The sequence below is a fragment of the Polyodon spathula genome, chromosome 26 (assembly GCF_017654505.1).
Source record: "Polyodon spathula isolate WHYD16114869_AA chromosome 26, ASM1765450v1, whole genome shotgun sequence".
In the NCBI taxonomy this organism is placed as follows: Eukaryota; Metazoa; Chordata; class Actinopteri; order Acipenseriformes; family Polyodontidae; genus Polyodon; species Polyodon spathula.
In genome coordinates, this window is record NC_054559.1 from 19,794,501 (window position 1) to 19,816,890 (window position 22,390).

General features: G+C 44.1%; 2 protein-coding genes across 4 annotated transcripts; one reads left to right on the forward strand and one right to left on the reverse strand.

Annotated features, from left to right (window-relative positions):
* Window positions 1–4,975: 4,975 nt before the first annotated feature.
* LOC121300994 (RNA exonuclease 1 homolog) lies at window positions 4,976–16,230 on the reverse strand. The gene is made up of 16 exons (XM_041230051.1): window positions 15,881–16,230; window positions 13,488–15,154; window positions 12,924–13,025; window positions 12,456–12,654; window positions 11,556–11,713; window positions 11,326–11,466; window positions 10,959–11,082; window positions 10,505–10,624; window positions 9,951–10,088; window positions 9,618–9,731; window positions 8,844–8,917; window positions 8,174–8,284; window positions 7,709–7,824; window positions 7,222–7,360; window positions 6,478–6,598; window positions 4,976–6,168 (listed from the first exon to the last, which is right to left on the reverse strand). The coding sequence occupies exons 1-16, from the start codon at window positions 16,062–16,064 to the stop codon at window positions 6,080–6,082; spliced, it is 3,597 nt and encodes a 1,198-aa protein (XP_041085985.1). The 5' UTR covers window positions 16,065–16,230; the 3' UTR covers window positions 4,976–6,079.
* Window positions 16,231–16,929: 699 nt separating this feature from the next.
* Window positions 16,930–21,258, forward strand: haus8 (HAUS augmin like complex subunit 8). 3 transcript variants are annotated; one of them, XM_041229297.1, is made up of 10 exons: window positions 16,930–17,033; window positions 17,971–18,041; window positions 18,256–18,317; window positions 18,588–18,735; window positions 19,026–19,136; window positions 19,274–19,368; window positions 19,566–19,724; window positions 20,073–20,214; window positions 20,625–20,766; window positions 20,990–21,258. In XM_041229297.1, the coding sequence occupies exons 1-10, from the start codon at window positions 16,945–16,947 to the stop codon at window positions 21,117–21,119; spliced, it is 1,149 nt and encodes a 382-aa protein (XP_041085231.1). In that variant the 5' UTR covers window positions 16,930–16,944; the 3' UTR covers window positions 21,120–21,258. The 3 variants fall into 3 exon arrangements, with proteins under 3 accessions (XP_041085231.1, XP_041085232.1, XP_041085233.1); XM_041229298.1 differs by lacking the exon at window positions 16,930–17,033 and adding an exon at window positions 17,366–17,464; XM_041229299.1 differs by lacking the exon at window positions 16,930–17,033 and adding an exon at window positions 17,467–17,485.
* Window positions 21,259–22,390: the final 1,132 nt, after the last annotated feature.

The following is a 22,390-nucleotide window of genomic DNA, read 5'->3' on the forward strand; positions in this document are numbered from 1 at the left end:
AATTGCCCGTCTTTAAGGGACCCCATGCCAGGAAGGATCTGGACGAGTTAAAGACTTCTTCATTTGGGAGAAATCGATCAGCTCGGCTCACCTCTGACCTGCTGGTGTCACGGAGATTGTCCTGGGGGTCAGCAGCGGCGGTCGCTCGTGAGAGAGACGCAGCGAGGGACGAGGATCAAGCTGAGCGCATTCAGCCAGCGAGAGTGGAGCTGACAGGCAACCTTACACCAGGGATTCAAAGGGCCTTTGACGGCTTAGGGCATGTGTGTGAGCTTGATAGGGGGTGGGTTTAGGAACTTTTTCCCTCCAGGGTATTACCTGAAATGTAACAAAGTTAGAAAAGTAGAACAGCTCAGAACGGCATTGTCTGAATCATACACATATTTACCTAAGCATTAAACTGTCCTTCCTTGAAAAAAATAAAAGAATAATTTCGTTTATTTGAGCATTTCTAAGTTTTTAAAGATATTCAAATAAGTGATGTCTTCAAATCTCTACATTAAAATAAAAAAAAAAAAATCTTATTTTTCCCAAACTGTTTAATGTTTTAAAACTGTTATCAGATGTTCTGTGCATGTTCTTAACAGCACTTAAAACCACCAGCATTTAAATCAATGAGAAACCTGATCTTCTGCTGTCTTACACGTTGTTACTGAAAGAAATACACTAAAGCAACAGAGGTGTCTTTCTGGAATGCTTTCTGCGATGGTGGTGCTAAGATTTAGGACTGTTTAGATCAGTTAAATACACACCACTAACTTTTACATGAGCTCAGTCAATCCAGCCCTTTGTAATTACTTTTAAAGCAGGACCAGGCTACCCTTACAGAAATGAGAAACTATCCTTACAATCCTATTACAGTGTTTTATCCAAGCATTACGAGGAAGAGGCTACACTACTGATACAGATAACTATGTACTGGTTAATATCATCAGACAGCAATGATGCCCTACTTCTAATTTAACTGATCAAAAATTGAAATCTTTTGTACACAGCAGACCTAGGAAAGATAACTCCACTCTCCACACTGCAGAGCGCTCTAGCAGTATAGGAAAGAGAACTCCACTCTCCACACTGCAGAGCGCTCTAGCAGTATAGGAAAGAGAACTCCACTCTCCACACTGCAGAGCGCTCTAGCAGTATAGGAAAGAGAACTCCACTCTCCACACTGCAGAGCGCTCTAGCAGTATAGGAAAGAGAACTCCACTCTCCACACTGCAGAGCGCTCTAGCAGTATAGGAACGAGAACTCCACTCTCAACAGTGCAGAGCACTCTAGCAGTATAGGAAAGAGAACTCCACTCTCCACACTGCAGAGTGCTCTAGCAGTATAGGAACGAGAACTCCACTCTCAACAGTGCAGAGCACTCTAGCAGTATAGGAACGAGAACTCCACTCTCCACACTGCAGAGCGCTCTAGCAGTATAGGAACGAGAACTCCACTCTCCACACTGCAGAGCGCTCTAGCAGTATAGGAAAGAGAACTCCACTCTCCACACTGCAGAGCGCTCTAGCAGTATAGGAACGAGAACTCCACTCTCAACAGTGCAGAGCACTCTAGCAGTATAGGAACGAGAACTCCACTCTCCACACTGCAGAGCGCTCTAGCAGTATAGGAACGAGAACTCCACTCTCCACACTGCAGAGCGCTCTAGCAGTATAGGAAAGAGAACTCCACTCTCCACACTGCAGAGCGCTCTAGCAGTATAGGAAAGAGAACTCCACTCTCCACACTGCAGAGTGCTCTAGCAGTATAGGAACGAGAACTCCACTCCACACTGTAGACCAGTTAAAGTAATCTAATATACTTTTTCAGTAGGAGACGCTGAATCTATTTAATTAGTCTTGAAATATATATGTTCACCCTACCCCCCCAAAAGAGAAATAAATGATTTAAAACAATAAATGGACAAATCAATGAAGTATTAACGTTCATTCCACACTGACAAAAATCTGGAAATAAAATGTTTTGGCTATATGGCTTTCTTCAGGAATATAGATCATCAAAATCTCATTTAAAACTAAAGAAAATGAATCCAGCAGATAAGGGTTTTCCACCAGGAATAGCCTAGCAGCAGAGGGAGCCTGGTTTGATGAGATATATTGAGATTGACATGACCACATTGTACCGTGACCTTTGAGCACCTCTTGAAAGGGGACCTGGGCTGATCACTTTGACAAAGGAGGAAGCAGATTAAACAGGCGTTAATTGGAGAACAGGGCTTGCACAATGCAAAGGAGCTGGTACCAGGTGGTTTTGTGTGAAGGATAAAGACTTCATAATGATAACACAATCGATCAGCTCTGACCACCTTTGACACCAGAGGTCACTGGCACACTGCAGGAGTCAACTGGAAGGGTAGGCGAGTAAAATGAACTCAGCGTGGGCTGGACGCTTTATTGGGTGCCCTGTCGGAGGGCCCTTGGCCATGTCAATGGTGGCATGGATCTCAAAGGCCTGAGAAAAAAGGGGGGGCACCTTACACTAAACCCTGCCACCCATTCCTGCGATGTACCTCCTCGAGATTATCTTTGAAACAACATTCAAACTCGAGCATGTCTACATGCAAGTTAGAAGCGAAAACCCTGATGCCTCTCCAGAGAGCGTTACGAGTAGGATCAGGTGCTGATGCTGAAGTTCTCACAGCATGAGGCCAGAGCTTTCAGCGAACGCTCATGTCCCTCGCCCTTCCCTGACCCCAGAGAGTCAAGATCGCAGATCGATTCTGGCAATGAAGAAGTCTTTACGCTTTTTTTTTTTTTTGGTCCTGCTTTTACAAAGCCCTGATATAACCCCCTCCCACTACATTGTGTCCGTATTGATCTCCAGTTAGTTACTCTTTAAAACCTGGAGTCTTAGCCCAGACCTCCAGAATGCATCCTGACAAGTGAAGAGAGCCAGTCAATGGGAGTTGGTTGCTTGAGAAGAAGAATGGGGCTGGTTAATGAAACATATGTTAAATAACTGCTGCCCTCCACACCTGCTAAATGGAGCTTCATGGAGATGTTAAGTCCACAGGCAGGGCTGGGGCTGCCTAATCTCAAATCCCTTTGAACCTGACCCCTGCCTACAGCACCACTCATCCTAACAAAGCATCCATTCACCTCTACTGGCAGAAGAGGGGACTGCAGTCACAATCTTGTCCTCTTAATTTGAAATCTTGTCCTTTAAAATAAATTCCCGTTAAATTATTAAATACCCGCTTTCTGCCATAAGCATTTCACTATAAATTACTGGGTTGAGAAAACTAAACAGTTCACACAAATAGATTAACCATTGTTTTCTTTTTAATACAAAAAAAAAAAAAAAAAAAAAAACAATACAAAAAATGAACATGTTACAGATTATTTACATCTCAAGTCTTTTTCTTTTTTTTTTTTTTTTTTTTTTTTTTTTTACATAAGGTTGTTTAGGTCATCCGGACAATCTAGACTAGTTTAAATATTATTTAAATTACTAGTTATTGCATGTCTCTGCAGCTAGATAAATGAGAAGGTGGAAGGTGGGGAGGAAATCCATTAAATGAACGACCCCCGGGTAATTTGCAATATCCATGCAAAGTAGAGCACGTCGGCACTACCCGTGGGTTTTACACTTAACACAAGCGACGGCAAAAACAAAAAGAAGAATGAAAGTGTTGATTCAGCACGTTAGCGGACCCCAGTCCTGTCCACTGTGGGTCACAAACAGTCCAGGTTCATGCAGCAGCCTGGTCTTCCTTACACAGTCACTTAATAAAGAAGCCTGGTGATACACACAGAGTAATCACGACAGGAGAGCTCAGATTTTAAATGAACATGGAAGTGCCCATTAAAACCATAACCCGATTGTCCCCAAAGAGTGAAGCAGGTAACATATTGCAGCGCTGGGGCAGAATCTACTTATAAAATTGGACCTATAGCCTCCTAATATAGCAGAGCATGGCATGCATAGAGGAGCTGGTGGGGGAGCCTACATCTGAACTGCAAATCAGCTTAAGGTTGTAAATGGTACAGCATCTATTTCTACAGTCCTATGTTCCAATGCACACTACCTATATTAACAAGCTGACTGGATTTTCCTAGAATCAGCCTGTGTACGAATGGTTAAAAAGGCCTTTGCTGACAATGATACAGCAACACTGTTATAGCACTTATCTTACCCCTTGTTAGCCCAGAGTGTAAACTTTTAATTATTGCTGTCAGCATTGCTATTATCTGCATTGTACAGCACTCCATGGTGCTGTATATAATGAATGCTGTTTAATTGCCTTTATACCAGAGTGCAGGTGCTGTGCAATCAACGTGAAACAGGGCAAGATGCATTTGCTAAAACGAATGCAAAATGACCTGTAAAAAAAAAACAACTGCAGTCACACTACAGCACAGGTCAGTCAAATCCCCTTTCCCTGCACATTGTAACTGATCTGCCAGTCAGCTCAGCAGTGCTTTTGCCCTGTTGTTGCAATACGATAGATCAGGGTTTGTTTCAAGCAGGGTCTAAATGGTTTTTATCACTCGTTTGCTTCGATTATTCTACATGCATCATCAGAAAAAGTCCTGTTATTGTTACTGCTTTGCTATTTGTTCTGTAACTAGTGTAAAGTCAGAGGACCTCTTGAGGGAAAACTAGTATGGATGCCCATAGTGCTGTAGCCCCTGTTTGGAGTATCTGGATATGTGTGCATGTGACCAGCAGGTGGAATCCACAGTTCTATTCAATAGAACTACCCGAGATGTCAGGGGCTAGCAATAACTTTCCCGTGAACGGATGATTCAGCCAACCTATTGAAAGCTCAAGTCTGCTGGTCTTTAATTGATTTACTTTAAATCAGTTAAGAGCAGCTTTAATGCAGGCATGGTTGCTGATGCCTGATCATTTTAATAACAGGCAGTTATAAAAAAAAAAAAAAAAAAAAAAATACATAAATAAAAAAAAAAGGAAAGCGGTTTCAAAATATTTATAGTATCATTGTAAGTGAATGTCTATCTAAGTGAATTGTCTATCACTTAGATAAGCTTAAGTCAGTTCTAGTTTAGAAATATAATGGCTGACCAGAAAGTGTAAAAGCAGCCTGGATCCCTGCATCCATAGCAATCTCTGGGACAGGCCCAGCAGAGGCGCCCCATTTCTAGTAGAAGAGATTTCACTGCAAGAAGGGACTCGAGTGACTTGCACACCCTGTATCACGCATTTACTGCAAAGACGCAAAAGAAAGATCAAACTAAAACACCTGTGTAAATATAGGCTACCTGAACAAACCTGATCACTGAACTGAGAAAGCCGACATTTTTAAGGGAAAAAAATTCTCAGATAAGCCTGCATAAATATTTCAACCCCTCCAAAACTTTTTTTGAGTTTTTCTTTTTTTTTTTTTTTTTTTTTTAAAAAATGGGGGAGGTCTTTCTGGAGTTAGGACAGGGCTCTGAACCTACCTTCGCAACTCATCTTGGGTCCAAGCCTTTAAAAGAATGATTTTGACATGTGCAGAACCAAGCAACATCAAGAAAAAGCCTCCGAGCCACAAAGCATTCTGCAGCCACCTTCCATACCTTGCCTTGTGCAGGACTACTTTACAGTCCTTCTAAAAAACAAGACCGGGAACAGAATTCCTGATGCAGGCAGACACTATGGCGGGGACGGGATATTAAACTGTGGTATTCCAGAATGAAAGAGGTTAGAACTCTGGGCATTTGTCATAGCCCTGCTAGGCTTTCCTGGCTTAGTATCTCAATCCATCTAAACTGGGGACAATTCAGTAACCCCCATGGAAATAAGACATGGAATCTCAGCCTGGGATTTAAATAATAATAATAATGTCTCTGATAAGCCTTCTCATTCAAGATGACCGCTCATGATGTCTTCTCCTGCTTTCTGGCGGGCCCTAGACTCTGGGTGGCGCGGTGGTACCCATGAGCGGGCCCCGTCTCTTCAGAACAGATGCAGTACATTCCTGTCCCGAGGTGGCCCATGTTCATGATCCATTATTAAGTGCATCTTCCGCAGCAGTTATAGTTCCTGCTTAGCCTACATGAATTAGGTCCTTCATTTGCGTGTGTGTGTGTGGTTTTTTACATTTACTTTTTAAAGGAAAGGGGGATCATCTCTTAACTTTAGCGTCTTCTTTGATTTTCCAGATCATGAGTTCCATGCAAGCGGAGGCGTCCTCGCTGGAATCGTGTCCTTCCACTGTCCAATAAAGAGCAAACCGGGTTAAACAAGTCATTGCGCAACGTTACAAACATACAAAATTAACATACCATCACGAAAAGTCCTTTACCCGCCCGCCAAATCCAAATCTAGTGTGCACAAAAAAAAAAAGGTGTGTGTGTGTATGTGTGTGTGGCACATGGCGTGTGTTTAGGGGTCAGATAACTCAAGATTCCCTAAGTGCTTAAAGACTACAAACCTGAAGATAATCTAGAAACCGAAGTGGGAGAAATCCAAGCAGCCCCCCCCCCCCAACCCTAAAGTCATGCAACTCTGGTCAAACTTTACCGTTGTCCTGAATGATGCGCTTGAGGTATTCTGCCATGACAGTTCTAAGGGCTCGCTTGTATGGCAGTCCCAGCCGGTGAGGGAAGACTATTGCAGTGTCCACCACCCTGTTGTGGATCAGCTACAGAGAAAGACAATTATTAAACACCCTAACAGGACATATGCGTGTGTACAGAGGACAGTTCATTGTAAATCTGCAGCACGAACAGTTTTTTTATTATGATGCACTGGAGCAAAAGCTTAGCAAATCTGGTCCAAAAGTGCCTCCAGCCCTGTGGAACGGTCGTCAGACCAGGTATGCAGCTTTCCTGAACACCAGTCCCTGCTACACAGTAATCCCCAGATTAGCATGACTGCAAAGCAGCTTAATTTCCCCATTCTCAGGTTTTGTCAATCGCCAGCTCTTACCCCAAAACAATGGGGGGGGGGGGGGGGTTGTGCTTAGGCTCTTTCACCGATAGCTGGCCCATCCCTTACCCCCAGTTAAGCCCAGCAGCTGAAGGTATAAGAGACACCGCTTTCTCGGAAAGCAAACCTGAGTTTTATGCGACTGCACACAACAGCTCCCACGGGCTCAACTTCCAGGAGTAGACTGCTTCAAAGATCCAGTTACACTCCGTTCACTAGTTCACGCTCACTTTTCTTTAACAGTACGAATTTTCAAAAGCATATAAGACTCCCCTGACAAACCCTCTGCCTGCCCCGCCTCTACGACAGCGATGAAGCGAGACTCGCGGGCGCTACCTTCAGTGCAAACAGGTCGCTCTCCAGGCTGTGTCCAATCAGGATGGAGTCAGCGCTGAGCATGCTGAGCAGCACGGCCTGGACATCACGGATTGTTATGGTGGTGTTTTCAAGGTCCTCTTCAGTCACCCCTGAAAACCTGCCAACACACACGCACACGCACACACACAATTCGTTGTAGGCTGGTAAAAGCTTAAAAACACTAAATCCTTAACATAATAGCATTTTACTACACATTTAACCAAAAATGTACCGTTTAATTGGACCTTCCATCGACTACTTTAAATGTACTTTGTTTTGAAACCCAGGATTGACAAACTGGGTGCTGGAGAGTTTCAAACCCTGAAGCACCAGTTAGCATCCCCTTTAAAAAGTGCATACATTTCTAGTTTACGATCAGGAATAAAATGGTTTTGATAACAAAGGCAGCCTAGAGCACTGCAACTAAACATTACAAACCACAGTGTGCGAGGCAGGCTGGCGTTACCTGGTGTTGTAATCCACGACTTTGCTGTCAGGTTTGACGAACGTGTCGTAGATCACTTTCAGATCAGAGTTGACCACCGTGACCCTAGTAAGCTCCAGACCTTGTTTTGTGTAGCACTGCAAAGGGAAAGGCTAGAGTGACGAGAAGAGACGAAACACGACACACAATACACTTGAGCACTAGCAGTCATGTCAGCTCCAAGGGAAAGCTAAAGGAACAGTTGATCTATCCAGTATAAAAAAAAACGAGATTTCTTTTGATTGATTCAATAAATAAAAATACTTTTTTTTTTTTTTTTTTTTTTTTTTAAAGAGTTACTTTATGATCTACTTTGGTCTTATTCAATCAAACTAAGAAAAATGCAAAACAAGTGCACACTAGCTCCTGAATACAAAACTGGATTGAGTGTGTGAGAGAGAGAGAGAGAGAGAGAGAGAGAGAGAGAGAGAGAAAACAGATCCTCACCATCTCACAGTCCAGAGCGTAGACGCCAGGGTTCCCCTCTTGCGAGGTGGGTTTGTCGAATGTCTTCACATACCCGTCCAGATTCTCTTTGCGCGCGTCCTGGACGTGTTGCTGAAACAAGGCGATTGTGTTTACTTTGTTTTACAGACTCGCCAAAACAACATCACAAAATCACGTGGGGTGGGGTGCCTGTGATAACTTGATATGCACAGTTATTTGTACACTGCAAGCAATGTAAAACGCTCCAAAACCTAGCAGGTCTACAGTAAGTGATTGTATGAGGTTTTCTACAGTGGGAGAACACATTTTCGTGTATTGCATAGCTGCACTGCCACCTTGCGATCCTTTGTGGAACTGAGCCTACATAAAAACGGCAAACCAATCAACAACCAATGAAAAACCAAATTTATCTAACGGGCAGATCCTTCAGTCTTAGATAGCAGCATATCCTTTAATTTTGGGATTTTTAAATTAAATTCTCATGAATGCATTTGATTTATTTTTAACTGCGTTTAATAACAGGCTTCCGGATATTTCTGTGTCTTCCTTTAATTCAAGATCACAGCTTTTTTTTTTCTTTTCGATTTTGACCTTCAAAGCCATGCAACAGAAGCAGTTTCCCACAGTAATGAGAATGCCGCCTCGCACTGTAAACATCTTCTCCACCTACCTTGGCTACCTGACAGCCTGTGGACCCCACCGCTCCAGAGCAGCAGCTGTACTGAGTTTCCCATCCATCAGGAGCTGGGAGAGAAAAGACAAACCTTTAAACCATTCGATCGCTCAGAGGACCATCATAAAACTGTCCGCGGGTTTGTTTAACATGGAACTGTGCAAGTAGCTACTGTAGAGCAGGGGTCTCCAACCCTGGTCCTGGAGAGCCACGAGGGCTTAATTTCAACCGAGCCGTCAGTTACTTAATTGCACTAATTATTGGCTTAGTCAAGACTAACATGTGTTCCAGATCTTTAGCCACTGATGATGTAAAGACACCTAGAAAACCTGCTGGATTGGGGCTCTCCAGGATTGGGTTGGGGACCCCTGCTGTAGACAGTTGGATCGTCTATAAAAAGGTGGCCTTTTATACAGGTTTGACTGGAACTAAAAATCATGACTGCTCGACTGAACTGCGACCCCTATGATTTATCAAAAGGTCTTTACACCAACGTGCTGTTCAAGAGAAAATTAAAAGAAAGAAATCAAACTGTTAATGTTTTTGTAACTCTTAATAGAACAAGCTTTAAAACACTTTGCAGAAAACTTAGATTTCCCAGTTGTTTTGTGAACAGTTTCATTTTTAATTTCCCCAGTTAGAGAAACACTTTCTTTTGGTTTTTGACAAACGGGGTCCTCAGTGTTATGCAGTCATCTCCCAAACCCCACCGCTTCACTGCAGGTCTCTTCACCAGCGCAGCGTATGACTCTTTCATTCTCCAGTACGCACCCCTCTGTCTCCGCAGCCTCCCCCAGTGGAAGGTACACTCCTCCCTTCGAACGCAGTTCCCATTCGCAGAGACTGTGTACTCCGACCCACAGCGGCAACACACTTTGGTGAAGGCTAAAAGAGAGAGAGAAACCATTTAAACAAAAGTTTCAATTCTCATTTACTCAGCCAGCACTCCCTCTGGATTTACACATCAACACATTTTGAGGCTCCAGAAGCAAAGGGGTTGGATAAAGTCACTCTACGCGCAAAAATTTTGCACCGCCCTAGAATTTTAGGATTGAGACAATGGAGCAAGATCAGATAGAATTCTACAGGGGGCTGTGTACTCACGATCGAGGATTTTCTTCTGAGAGGCCGTGTGGACGATCGCTCCTCCTGGTTTGTCAGGGTTCGGTCGGGGGTATCCATGCTCCTGAAGCTGCTCCTCTGTCATGAGGTACCCTTTCATTTTCCTGTACAGCGTGGCACCTGGTAAATAAATTAAATACAAGCCATTTATAATGAATCTTCATTTAAAACATTTCAACCACTAACTAAATTTACAAAAAAAAAAAAAAAAAGTAACCGATTGCTAACATTCCTAGTATTTATTCATAAGAGAGAACTCGGACAATATCACTGGATTAAACATTGTTGCACTAACGCAGGATTAGAAACTCCTGCACCCAGTCCTTGGCTTTCAGAACTATCCTCAATCAAGTTATATTATTGTTGCAGGAACTACTTCTGATAGCAAACAAACATTCCTGGGCGAGACTTGTGCGATCAGTCCAGAGCAGATTTAGCAGCATCCCGATCGCTCAAACACCAAAAGACTGCAGGTTGTGACTTGGGTCTAGGACAGAGTGCAGATATCAAGTTAATCATTCGAGTTTGCTCTTCACCTGTGAGGTCCTCCTCCTGCGGTTTCCCCAGGAGGTTCAGTGTGAAGCTGGTCTTGGCTGCCAGCCTCCCTCCCAGCAGCTCCTCGTGGGAGAGACTCTTCTTACTCACACTGGGATGCTCTGAAAGAAAAGGGCAAAGCGCTTTTAGAAACACAGAATCGGGAGACTAACGCTTTGGAATTCAGATTTAATAAAAAACACACTTATCCTGACCCACGATAAGAAAAAAAAAAATCTATTGCGCCTCCCGCGTGTCTCAAATCTACACCTTGAAATAAAAGTTTTATTTAAAAGAAAAACTTACAAGATGCTGCAAGTGTCAAATGAAGCCAGGACTGCCCAGAAAAAAAAAATAAATAAAATAAAATTTTACGCTTGAGGTGCTATGCAGGAACTATGCATCCATACCAAGCATACAGAGAGGAACGCAATATAAAGCTGTATTAAAACGCACTGTTGGTAGGGGATGTGGGGGCAGTGCTTTGACCCCGGAGCTTTTTCAGCGTGTTCACAGCCACGTTCAAGTAGATATTGCGGCTGCTGCTTCTGTCATACACCACCTTCTCTTCTGCCAGGGCCTGCAAGGAGAAAAAAACAAAAAAACAAAAACAAAACCAAAAAAAAAAACGTGATTCTTTCATATATTCACCTATTTTAAAATCATTAAAACAGAGTCCTAGCAGCTAGCTTTTTTTTTTTCGATACACATGGAAACAAATACATATACACTAGTTCCATCAGAGTCGAAACAACTCCAGTAGTAAACATTTTCTGGTGTTCACTTGTTGGCGTAAGCCCTCCTCCGGCTAGTTTTCGCTCACCTTCTCAAAAGCTCCTTCTTCAGATGAGCAAAACTTCAGGCACTCGTCAATGAAGAGATTGAGATACCTCTGGCGGACATTAGTCGGGACTTTGGCACCAAACTCGGTCGGAATGATGGGCCTCTTTAAAGAAGATAAGTTCTGTTGGCGGGGGGGGGGGGGGGGGGGGGATTAGATAGGTTTTTGTCCAAAGCAAGATCTAGAAAAGCCTTCCTCCCTCCCCTACTTACCTTCAAAGTAGGGGTGTGCGCTATTCTCCTCTGAACTGCAGTGCTGGTGGTCTTCGATGGGAAGGAAGCAGGCGTGTGAGCTTTTAGAGCCAGGGAACTGGATCCAGACCCGCTGGGTGAGGCCACGTTGCTGCCAGCCTTCCTTCCTTCCACTGGGCCTGAAGAAACAGGAATGGGACTTGCTTGACAGTTTGAAGCACCACCAAATTCATACTTGTGACAAATAACAACGTCTGGAAATGGACAGGAAATTCAGATTTCAGACCCCTTGCAGATGCTTCCAGAAAACTTACTGGCTGTGCAAATGTCCCTTTTTAGAAGCACATCTGTACCCTACCACAGCTGCAAATACACATTAGCGCCATCGTCAACATGACCCACACCTGCTGAATATACGAAAAGTGTGACGTGCATACAGACCGATGGATATAACTTACTCTGTATACCCTCAGATTCTGAGAACATACAGACACCCAATAACCAGAGCGATCCAACTATATTCTTGACGTTTTTTTGTTTTCTGCATGGCGCACAAACTGTCAGCAATTGTTAAAACAGTGAAAAAAAAAAACACCTGTCACTTTCTCTTACATTTTCTAAACTCCAGTGCTTGAAACTCGCACAAACCCTGCACCCAGGTTAAAAAAAACCTCCCTGGTTTAGGTACATTATTGAAATAAACACAAACTGGTAAATCTTCTCTGTACTAATTGTACCTTTATTATATTTCAGCATCAAATTCTGAGCCCCTGATGATTCAAACAACATACTTAAATTGAAGGTATTTCTGAAACCCAGGAACGGGTTGCAGGTCTAGTTTGAGTTTCATGAAACATGGATCAGTTAAGGTACCACAGCGTTCACATTTAAAACAGAAGTGCCTGTGTGGTCAGTTCGCACCGAATTTCGCAGCTGGTGCAGCCAGTGTTGGCCGATGAGCAATCCTCCTCTTCTCTCCTGCGTATGCCACGGTGGTTGTTTTTGCTGCCACAGCCAGCTGTACTGCCTGCTGCTGTGCCATCTGGATGCGCTTGTAGCAGGTCTCCTGGGCCGTGGCCCTTCTATAGGGTCGGGCGGGCTGCTTCAGGGTCACTTCCACCTAAACAGCAGGGTCTACTTGTTACATTTGTTTCGATTTCCAAGTGCCAGCTTTTTACCCACTCAAACCACACTCACTGCTAAAAAAATACCCCCAATGCAAATTCAAACACCTGCACCTCAACTGTTTTCAACAAGGAATTATACATTTGCTGAATTTGGGTCATCCTCCAGGGGCCATCCCTTTAACCTGCAGCGGGGAACTCGAGCAAAAAGTCATCGGCTATTCATCAAGCCCGGTAATCGGGCCATGCAGCTCTCCTCACTTACGTCTCCTTTGCATGCAAAGTGGGAAACTCTCTTCTTCTGTCCCGGGAAGAGCGTTGTTAAAGTGTCCTCTGTGCTTCCGTTCTCGGAGGGCTCGCTGGGCGGCTGCGAGAACAAAAACGACCACTCAGCGTTACAACGGGAGCAGCTGTCCTGTCCTGTGTAAATACTATCATACAAACCCTTTTTTTTAAACACACGTTATTTAGGTAGTGTGAATAGGGTACAGCAATCCTGTACCAGGTGTAGTCGATTAGCACCCTTTCAAATACGTCCATTATAAACACTTAGCATGGAGCTCTTAGAAACAAGCAAATAAAGCATTCTACATCTTAGGTCAGGTTTAATGACCTGAACAACAGAGCAAATACATGCCTCCCCTCTTCAGCGATACATTTATTAAATACATTACACACACACACACATACAGAGCGCGAGAGAGACAGAATCTATTTTATAGGACTGCTGGGGAAATTAATTTCATGAAATCATTTTGTATTCGTGCAACACGCACAAAAACCACACATTTGAATAAAAAAAAAAAAAAAGTGCACATTGCTGTTCTACCTGTTTCGCTTGCCTCCCCTTGTCCTCCGTTTTCACATCATTTGATTCGTTAAATATCCTCAGGCACTCTTCCATTGGGTCCTCCTCGTAATCCAGTTCATTCTGCAAGCTGGAGTAATCCCGGTCATCCTCCTCCGTCGCCTCCTCGATCTCGTCCTCTGAAGAGGAGAACGCAGAGGCTTTCCGCTTGCTGGTTTTATGTTTTCCCTGGAAGGAATCCCCTTTGCTGGAGCTGCTAGCCTGACCCGGTTTGTCTTCATCTCCGCTCTCATCGCCAAACAGATCCACGTGACTCAGTGTCCTCTGTTTCAATTTTATTTTCTGGGGCCTCTTTCCTTCTTCCTTTGTCGAGCTGCTCTTCTTCCCTTCCTTTGCTGATTCTGTGCTCCCCGTTTTCTTTTCTTTGCTCCCCTGCTTCCTGTTCTTCAGATCCTTAGATCCGGAGAGGTCCTTCTTGTTCCTGTCTCCCCTCTCCGTTGCTTTGCTTGTCCCGTCGCCCTTCTTTCCACAGCTGCTGTCCAAGACCTTCGGCTTCTCCTTTCTCGCCCCCTCCAGCGTGTGCTTCTCCTTCTTGCCGCTGCTGCCTCCCTGACCCTTGTCCTGCTTGACTTCCTTCTCTTTACTTCTGCCTTTGTCGTTCACTTTGTCTCCGGATTTGCTTTTGTTCTCCTTTTTCCCATCGTTTCTGTCCTTCTTGGCTGCCTCTTTAGCACTGGACGACTTCACTTCCTCCCCTTTCTCCTTCACTCCTCTCTCCTTTAAACCCTCCTTGTTCTTTCTGCCAGAGGGTTCCTCTTGACTTTCATTCTTGACTTTCTCCACTTTCATCTTTTTGTCAGATGCTTTACTGCTCTCCTTCTTCTCTCTGCTTTTTCCCTCCTGCTCCCCAAGCTTCACGCTACTGGTATCTTCCGTGTCGTGCTGCGCGGCTCTCTCCTTCCCCTCCCAATTCCCGCTGTCGCCCGTTTCGTCGTCCGAGAAGCTCCCGCGCTGCAGACGGCTGATGGGACTGGGACGATATTCTGTCCCATTTTCTTCATCCGATTCAGAAAAGTCGGCCCCCACTTCATACTTCTGGAAGTCCGTTTGGTGACGGGGTTTCTTTGCGGTTGGGACATAACCTTCCTCTTCTCTCACTTCCCGACTCCTCCTGCCTCTTTTCAGGTCCTTGGCGTTCTTTTTATTCAAGTGTCTCGCCGAGTAGTTAGACAAAGGGTCATACTCCAGATCAGTTGTGGGTTTCGTTTTGTCAATAGTGTATTTATTACAAGTCAACGCTGAGGGTGCTGCCTTTTTGACTGCTGCCTTGGATACAGCCGCAGGAACGTATTCCAGCGAGTTGCCTTTAGACTTACTATCAGGGTCCAGTGTGTATTTGCTAGAGTGTGGGGTGGGGTTGTAGTCCCGGACGGCACTGATCCGATAGCTACTGGGGTCGTACTCAAGAGAACTGTAGGCTTCGCCTTTGACCTCAGCGATGTCCTCAAGCCAGGACAGCTTCTTCTGCTCCCGCTCCACTTCACTCTTGACAGCCTCAATGGCCCGGTTCACCAGCTCCAGCTCCAGGTTGTTGGGCTCCAGCTCCACGGAGTCGCTTCCGGTCGACTCCTCTCCATTCTGTCCTGCCGGTCTCGTGACTTCAGGGCTGTACAGGTCGCAGCCTTGCTCTGTAAAGAATTGAGAGTTTCAATTCTAAGGGTTGACTCCTCTGTGCTGGTTTGCACAAAGGGGCAGATTTATCAAGGTCTTAACATCGCAGTACGATTAATGCACACAATGCTTTTTACAAGGAGAATAACAATGGGCCCTTTAAGGTTGCGTTGTTTGTTATGACTATTTTTCTCGCTACAATAGTACAATTTACAAACGTATTAAAATAAATAAGCAAACCACAACTTAACCAACATACAATTGTTTAATTTGTATTTATTTTCTTTACACAGAATAGTGTGGGCGCAATTAAAGTATAAACCGAACTAGTGCACAGATGTTTTGCAGGGGGCCTTTGCAAGAATAAATTCCTCCACTTATTTCCGGTCAACATTTCACCATCGCTTGGATTTTGATTCTGGGATCTTTCATAAAAACGGGGGAGTGCGAATTACGAAGACTATTTAATACAGAACATTTTACACAGAGAGAGAGAGAGAGAGAGAGAGAGAGAGAGAGAGAGAGAGAGAGAGACTGACTTGCAGAATTGGGCAAATATACAAACACAATTGATCAGGGCGTTTTTGTCAAACAAAGGCACGATAAAAAAAAAAAAGGAAAAGAAACGTCCTTTCACAGCATCGTTCTTTCACCTCACACAAAGAGCGTTCTTAAAAAAACAAACAATACAAACACGTACTATATAGATACGTTTAGAAATAAAGGCAGAGATGCATTCGTACCCTGCTGCGCTGAGATGCATCCCTTGCTCTCCTTGGAAGACGGTTTGCAGTGTCTGAAGTGACAGTAAGGTCTGCTGCAGGGCTCCCCTCCGTTCTTTGCATTGTTATTGTTATTAACACCATTACCAGGGCTTTTAATAAATGGACAGTCAATCCCTCGGAAAAAGCCCGTGGTTCTCAGCATCCTCCTCCTCCCCCAGGTTCATAGCGGGTGTGAGAAACTGAGACCTTTTCTGATTCTTTTTTTTTTTTTTTGGGGGGGGGGGGGGTGTGTGTCCCACTTATTTTTACTCTAGAGAAACGACAACAATAACAAATCCACCAGCGCCGCCATATTCAAAAAGGGAAAAAAAAGAAACGCCGACAAAAAGGGCAGGCCGGCGCAGACAGTGCGTCAGAGGGCGGGGGTGGGGTCACGAACTTATAAACAAAAAACTTTGTAGCTTTGTGTGCATAAAGAAAATAAAATGTTTTAACTTGGTATTATTATTATTATTATTATTATTATTATGATGATGATGATGTCTGGAATGGCTGCACCTGTCTGGAGAGATATTTGTAAATAAGGTTTTTTTTACAGATCTCTGCTAGACAGTGGTATGTAGAGGCTCATTCGCTCTGATAACGAGGTTAAAAAGTCGTTTAACAGTGAATGTCTGCAGAGCTGTGCAGCCCCTGACACGGAGGAGGAAAATCCAACAGCCCTTTGCTTCTCATGTGGATGAAACATTCAAGCCAAAAGATGGGAATATAGCATGGGCACCATTTCCCAGGACGATGCAATCAAAATACCGTCAAAATGATTCCAGGGCCCACTAAATATGCCGCTGCTCGAATTCGTGACATTGCATCAGCATTTGGTGCTTTCAAGCCAACATATACTACTAGAAATGCCCAGCTTGGAAGAGAGTCATGGGCTTGTTCCAGCGTGCAAAGCACTGGGTCGTGTTGAGATGCGTGCAAACACCGGGCTCCTTTTATTAGCTGGGGCGTACAGGCACACAGGAGATACAACTGGCAGAGTTATAATTCCGGCCACTATGTCACTGAAAACATTTCATGCAATGGCGGTTTGTCTCCTTGTCTATGGGTGCCAGGCTCAGCCAAGCACCAATCCCTCCAGCACGTCTCCGGGTTACAGCGCCTCCTGGCGGTATGTATCGAGTACTCTGTTAGCAGGGCACAGCATGCTGCCGCGGGGGGGTCCATTTTGAAACATTCGACGTGGGGGGGGGGGTATTTTTCAAAACGCAACTTTTTAAACGTTACAGATTATTGTGTAGTGCTGTTTAATCAACTAATGCAGAAATTATACTTAATTCAACCATTCTTCTTTTTATAAGTCGACAGTGGACTGTTTTGTATACGAATACAATATTTTTTTTAAAAAGTAGCCCACCCCTATGTTTGCAATCGTGAAAGGACTGGTCCGTGTCTTCTTTCTTTTAACCCTATTGGCGGGCGTGCTCCTGTTGCGCATGCGCGGCGGGTTGGTTCGAAAACAATAACATACATCTCTGCAATAATGGCGTCGACAGCCCCTCCCAAGCCGCGCAAGATGGGTCTTTCGGGAGATTCAACACAGTAAGCTGCAACAATAAATAAGTACATTCTTATCTTATAGTCATATGGTTCTTAAGAAAGAAAAAAAAAAAAGAAAAACGTTTGCAAAAGTCAAGAATGCCGTGCACCTTTTTGATAACACATCCAGCACAGGGTCTGACACGTTGTAAGTTACTATACAGTATAATGAACAGCGTTACTGTTTCACGATTTTAATAATACGCAGTTCAAGTTTAGGCTGTTATTTTGCATTGGTGGGTTGGTTCAAACGGGGTCTTCTTAAAACACATTGAGAGTGATCAGCCAGTCAGTTAAACCCCTCTGCATGCACCTCGTTGCAAACATGATAAGGTTTGCATCACTGTGTTTGTGCCACACATAGGGCGAGTCTTGTACCTTAGAGGTGGAGTAACTGATAGAGGCGATCGTTTTTCCGCGCACCGCCAGGTCATCGTGAAACCTGTTCTGAGCGGCTCGGTTACTTGATGTTGTCCCTCTCTCTCCTCTCCCTCTCCTCTCTTTAACAGGTTGATGTCTAGCGATGGCAGCAACACGAGTGCTGGGAACAGTAGCGGTGCCCCAACAAAAAAACCCAAACGTAAATTGAAATCACGCACTTTCATCTTTTTATATAGTTCATTAATAAGAGCTATTGCTTGCTCCAAACTGTATCATACTTGATTTGGTGTAGTTTTTAAAAAAAAAATTAGCACAATAAAAAAAAGTCAGATGACACCAGAGCTTGCAGAAGGAGAAGGGGTGCATTGAAGCTGTGCTTCCTAATTAGTTCTTTTCTTTTCTCCTGATTACAGCAAAAGGTAAAATTGTGAAATCTCGATATATGATGGTACCAGATAAGAAGCCAGCAGCAAAGGTATGCAGAAAGCTCTCTGTTAACCCTGCGCCTCATTTTTTTTGTTCTCTTCAATCAGGTTGCTGTTATTTATGAAACCAGTACTAGAGGTCTCTGTACAGATTGTGGTCAGTGTCACAGAAAACACTGTGAACAGCAGCACTGCAAGGGGGGGGCAACAGAACCCATAAGCGCTCGGAGAGATTGTGAACACAATAAGATTTTAGAAAGAAGTGACGTTTCAAGCTACTTCCCTTTTTTTAACAGAGCGTGTTTGCATTGTGTTCACAGAGCGCGGTGATGAACCAGTCCATCTGCGTCCCAAACAGACCAGCCACACCAACGAAGCTGGGTACCCCAACTAAACTGGGGACCCCCACGAAGCCAGGCACACCAAGCAGGAGGTCTGAGCCCCCCAGGTTATTCAAAGTACCGTCAAGTAAGTTCAGCTGAGGCCTGTGCAGTGGGCCTCTGTAGTACAGTGGTTGTCAATAAAAAGTAAATATTTCACTGAAGAGCCCACTTCACTGAAATATATAGGACTTTTATAATTCAGTCAGCATGGTCTTACAGTGAATGAACCAAATTAGTGAATTATCCAATGGCAGAATTTTGGTAGAGGCACTGTATTCAAATCCATTTGCTCTTACCTGTTAGCAAAGAGAGAAGTCTACTGCCTGTGGTAGGCTTATATTTGATATATATATGTATTTTAATATCATCTTTTAGAGTTGCAGTCAAACAACCTTGATGCTACACGGATTGGAAAAAACGAACTGCAGTCGACGTTGCTTGAAGGTCATTCTATCCTTCCCGAACTGGACATCTCTGTTATTAATGGTAATACCCAATTGCTTTCCAAGCTTGCTATGCGTATGGTACACGCGGCCATCGTTTAGACACACGCTATCACGAATACCGCTGTTAGAGCACCTGGCAGACACAGTACATTTCTGAACATGTGTTTCATCCTGCAGACAAGACTGTGCATAAGCCCGCCGAGCCACAGGATATGGATATGGAGCACGCCGTTGACAATCAAACCTGGCTGCTAACTTGTCTGACCGTGCTGGTAAGTACAATGACAGCAGACCCTTGGTGAAGTATGTGAATTAAAAAAAAAAAAAACGTTGCATCATTTTATCCCAATGAAAGCATATAGCAGAGAGGCTACCTCATGTATTTTGTTTAGATCGCATGTACAGTGGATTTGTGGTGGGTTGGATATGCGTGTTATTTAAAGTATATGCTCTGTTTCTTATCTGGTAGATGGAAAGAAACACGACCAGGCTGAAGGAGGAAGCAGAGAGGAGTTTGTTAGTGGTGATGGAAGAGGAGGAGACTCTCCACAGGAAAGTGCAGGAGCAGAAACGGCAGCTTCGACTGTGGCAGAAAGAGAAGGAGCTGGACAGCCTGTTGGATCTGCAGGTACTTTGTAGATAAACTCTCTCTCTCTCTGAACTGTCTCTGTGTCTCTCCCGCTCGCCAGGCAGAATGGATACCTCGCCCTAGCTGTAGAAGGACTGAACGTTGAGAGTTGTGGATGACAGTACTGGTTCTAGACGTAAACGTGAGGTTAGACAGGCTTCACCGTTGCTAGGAGGGGGTTCAGCACTGCACACGCACGTTTGCTGCGCTTGTGCGGCTCAATACGGGCAGCCAATCTAACGTGAGGAGAAGATCGACCTGCTGCAGGTCCCAGTAAAACTCGTTTCATTAGAATTGGTTTTGCGATATTTGAACTGGGGTTTCTTCTGATTTTGCCCGTCTTTGCAGATCGCAGCATTAACGCCCATGGCTGCAGCAGCGGAAAAGTTTAAACAGGAGTACAAGACCTTTGCAACGGCTTTGGATACCACGAGACATGAGCTGCCTGTGAAGAACATACACATAGAGGGGGACAGACAAGCCTTTCTTGGTATTATTTCTCTAGACTGCAGTGTCTGTTTGTAATGGCAGATGTGTTGGTGTTAAGTCTGTAAATGGATGTTTTTTAGCGCTGTGATTTTATTATTTAAAGTTAATTAACCCACAGCAAGTATTTTGGAAACAGCGGGGTTCCGGAATGGAATCAGAATGCAACACTGTTACATCATTGCTGTGTCATGAGGTGCAGTAGAAGGGCTCCCCATACTGGTGTGGAGAGGGGTGTTCTCTACATGCAATGTGTAGCATGGTCTTTCATGTTTGTTCTCATATTCACAGACTCGGGTAAAGACTTTGAAAATGTGCCCAATTCTATATAAGAGTGGGGTAGCATTGCCGCTGGCACAGGTGCATTCCTAATAGCTTTCTCTATTTTTTAAATGTTTTGGGGTTTTTTTATAGATAAAGTAGCAGCCTGTCTTAAGGAAACAGAGAAGCTGCTGTCAGAGTTAAACCCTGCGGCTGCAGAGAAGAGTGACCGAGCATGTGAGCTACTGAAGGCTGTCAAAGATACAACAGGGAGCGTGGTCGAGGAACTAGGAAGGTGAGTCTGCTGGCAGCGCGAGGAGGAAGAAAAGGTGTGGAAGGATTTGTTGTCGCGCACCAAGCCTTCATCTGTGGAGGCCTGGGTTCTGATCCAGCTCGTCTCACAAGTGAAATGAGCGTGGCCCTACAACCACACGATAAAACAAACAGGATTGCAGCTCGTATGTGCTTTGACTTTGTACAGAAAATAATACTGAATGCGTGATTCTCCCTCCTTGCAGAGTTTTTACTGATGTGTTGGAGTTGTCCTCGTTGGTCAGCCGGGAGACTGTTTTGATTCATCAGAGGAGCGCAGAAGAATCGACAGGCCTGGCAGTAGCAGAGGATCTGTATTTCCCGAAGGACTGTTAACATAAAACTGGTCTGAGTGTGAGGGTGTCTGGAGCTGCGTTTCCACTACCTGCAAAAACTACCTGCAATTTCTTCCCATTGCTGGCTAACTGTTTAATAATGTTAAATAAAGTTTCAGTGTGGTTTTTTTTGTTCCAAACCTGTTGTTGTCTTCAGATTTTTTTGTCACTTGGTGGTACGATGTTAAAAGGGGAAAAAAGAAATCCAAGCTTACTGTATTTCACCAAAGGTGGCGCTGCATGATGTTCCTGCAGAGCTGCGCCGTGCTCCGGCACCTCCCTGGCTGCCAGCAGGGGATGCTGCTCCCACTGCCGCTACCCCCTGCCGCTGCTGGCTGAGCTCCTGGCTCTGGAGGGGCTCCGGCAAGGAGACGGAAGCATCGCGGACGTTCTCCACGGCTACTCCTAGCCTCGGCGCTGTAGTATTGTGATATCTAATCTACTGCTGGGGGTGCCTTGAAGATATTTAACCCTGTAGTACCCACTGATGTAGCAACAATTCTTTGCCACTTCTGAAGCAGTAATCCATGCCTGGTTTTACTTTAGGGTTAGTAAGACTCCCGTGAGCTTGCTGCCTATAGAAGGTGTCTAATCAAGCTTGGAATGGGGTGGACCTGCTGTGCAATTGAATTTTAATTCCATCCCTGCATTAGAGTGTATGTTTTCGCCTATGCACACGTTGCAGGTAAATTTCTTCTGATCTATAGAAAATGTATTACATGGGCAATTTGCCTATTGGTTTTACAGGCCATCTTAAAAGGACAAAATTTTTAAAGGCATTACATTATGTGGGGGGGGGGGGTTCTAACTCATTCAGTTAATTTGTAATATTACACAATTTTCATTCTGAACTATAGTACATGATTACATCTTGTGTTGTTTTGAGATGTATTTTGATATTCTTGTGTGTTTTATATATATATTTTTGTTACAAAAATTATATAAAACAAAAAAAAATATATAAAATCTGTAAAAGTTGAATTTTCAGCGAGCGTATACTTTTCTTTAATAAATAAACAAGCATGTGTTTTGTCTATGGTATGTATCCTTGAAGAATCGTGGTGAAATGTCTACATTTGGCAAGCATTGAAAATACAAGAACCCTGATAACGTTCATGCAATACAAAATCACCATTTGAAATGATACCATGTTTAAAGGCGTTTGATTGCACACCTACACACAAAAGAGTCCATAAAGTGCACAATATAAGATGCAATACCTGTAAGTGCCAGCAGAGGGTGCTGCAGCTTCACAATACGGCATTCTTTACA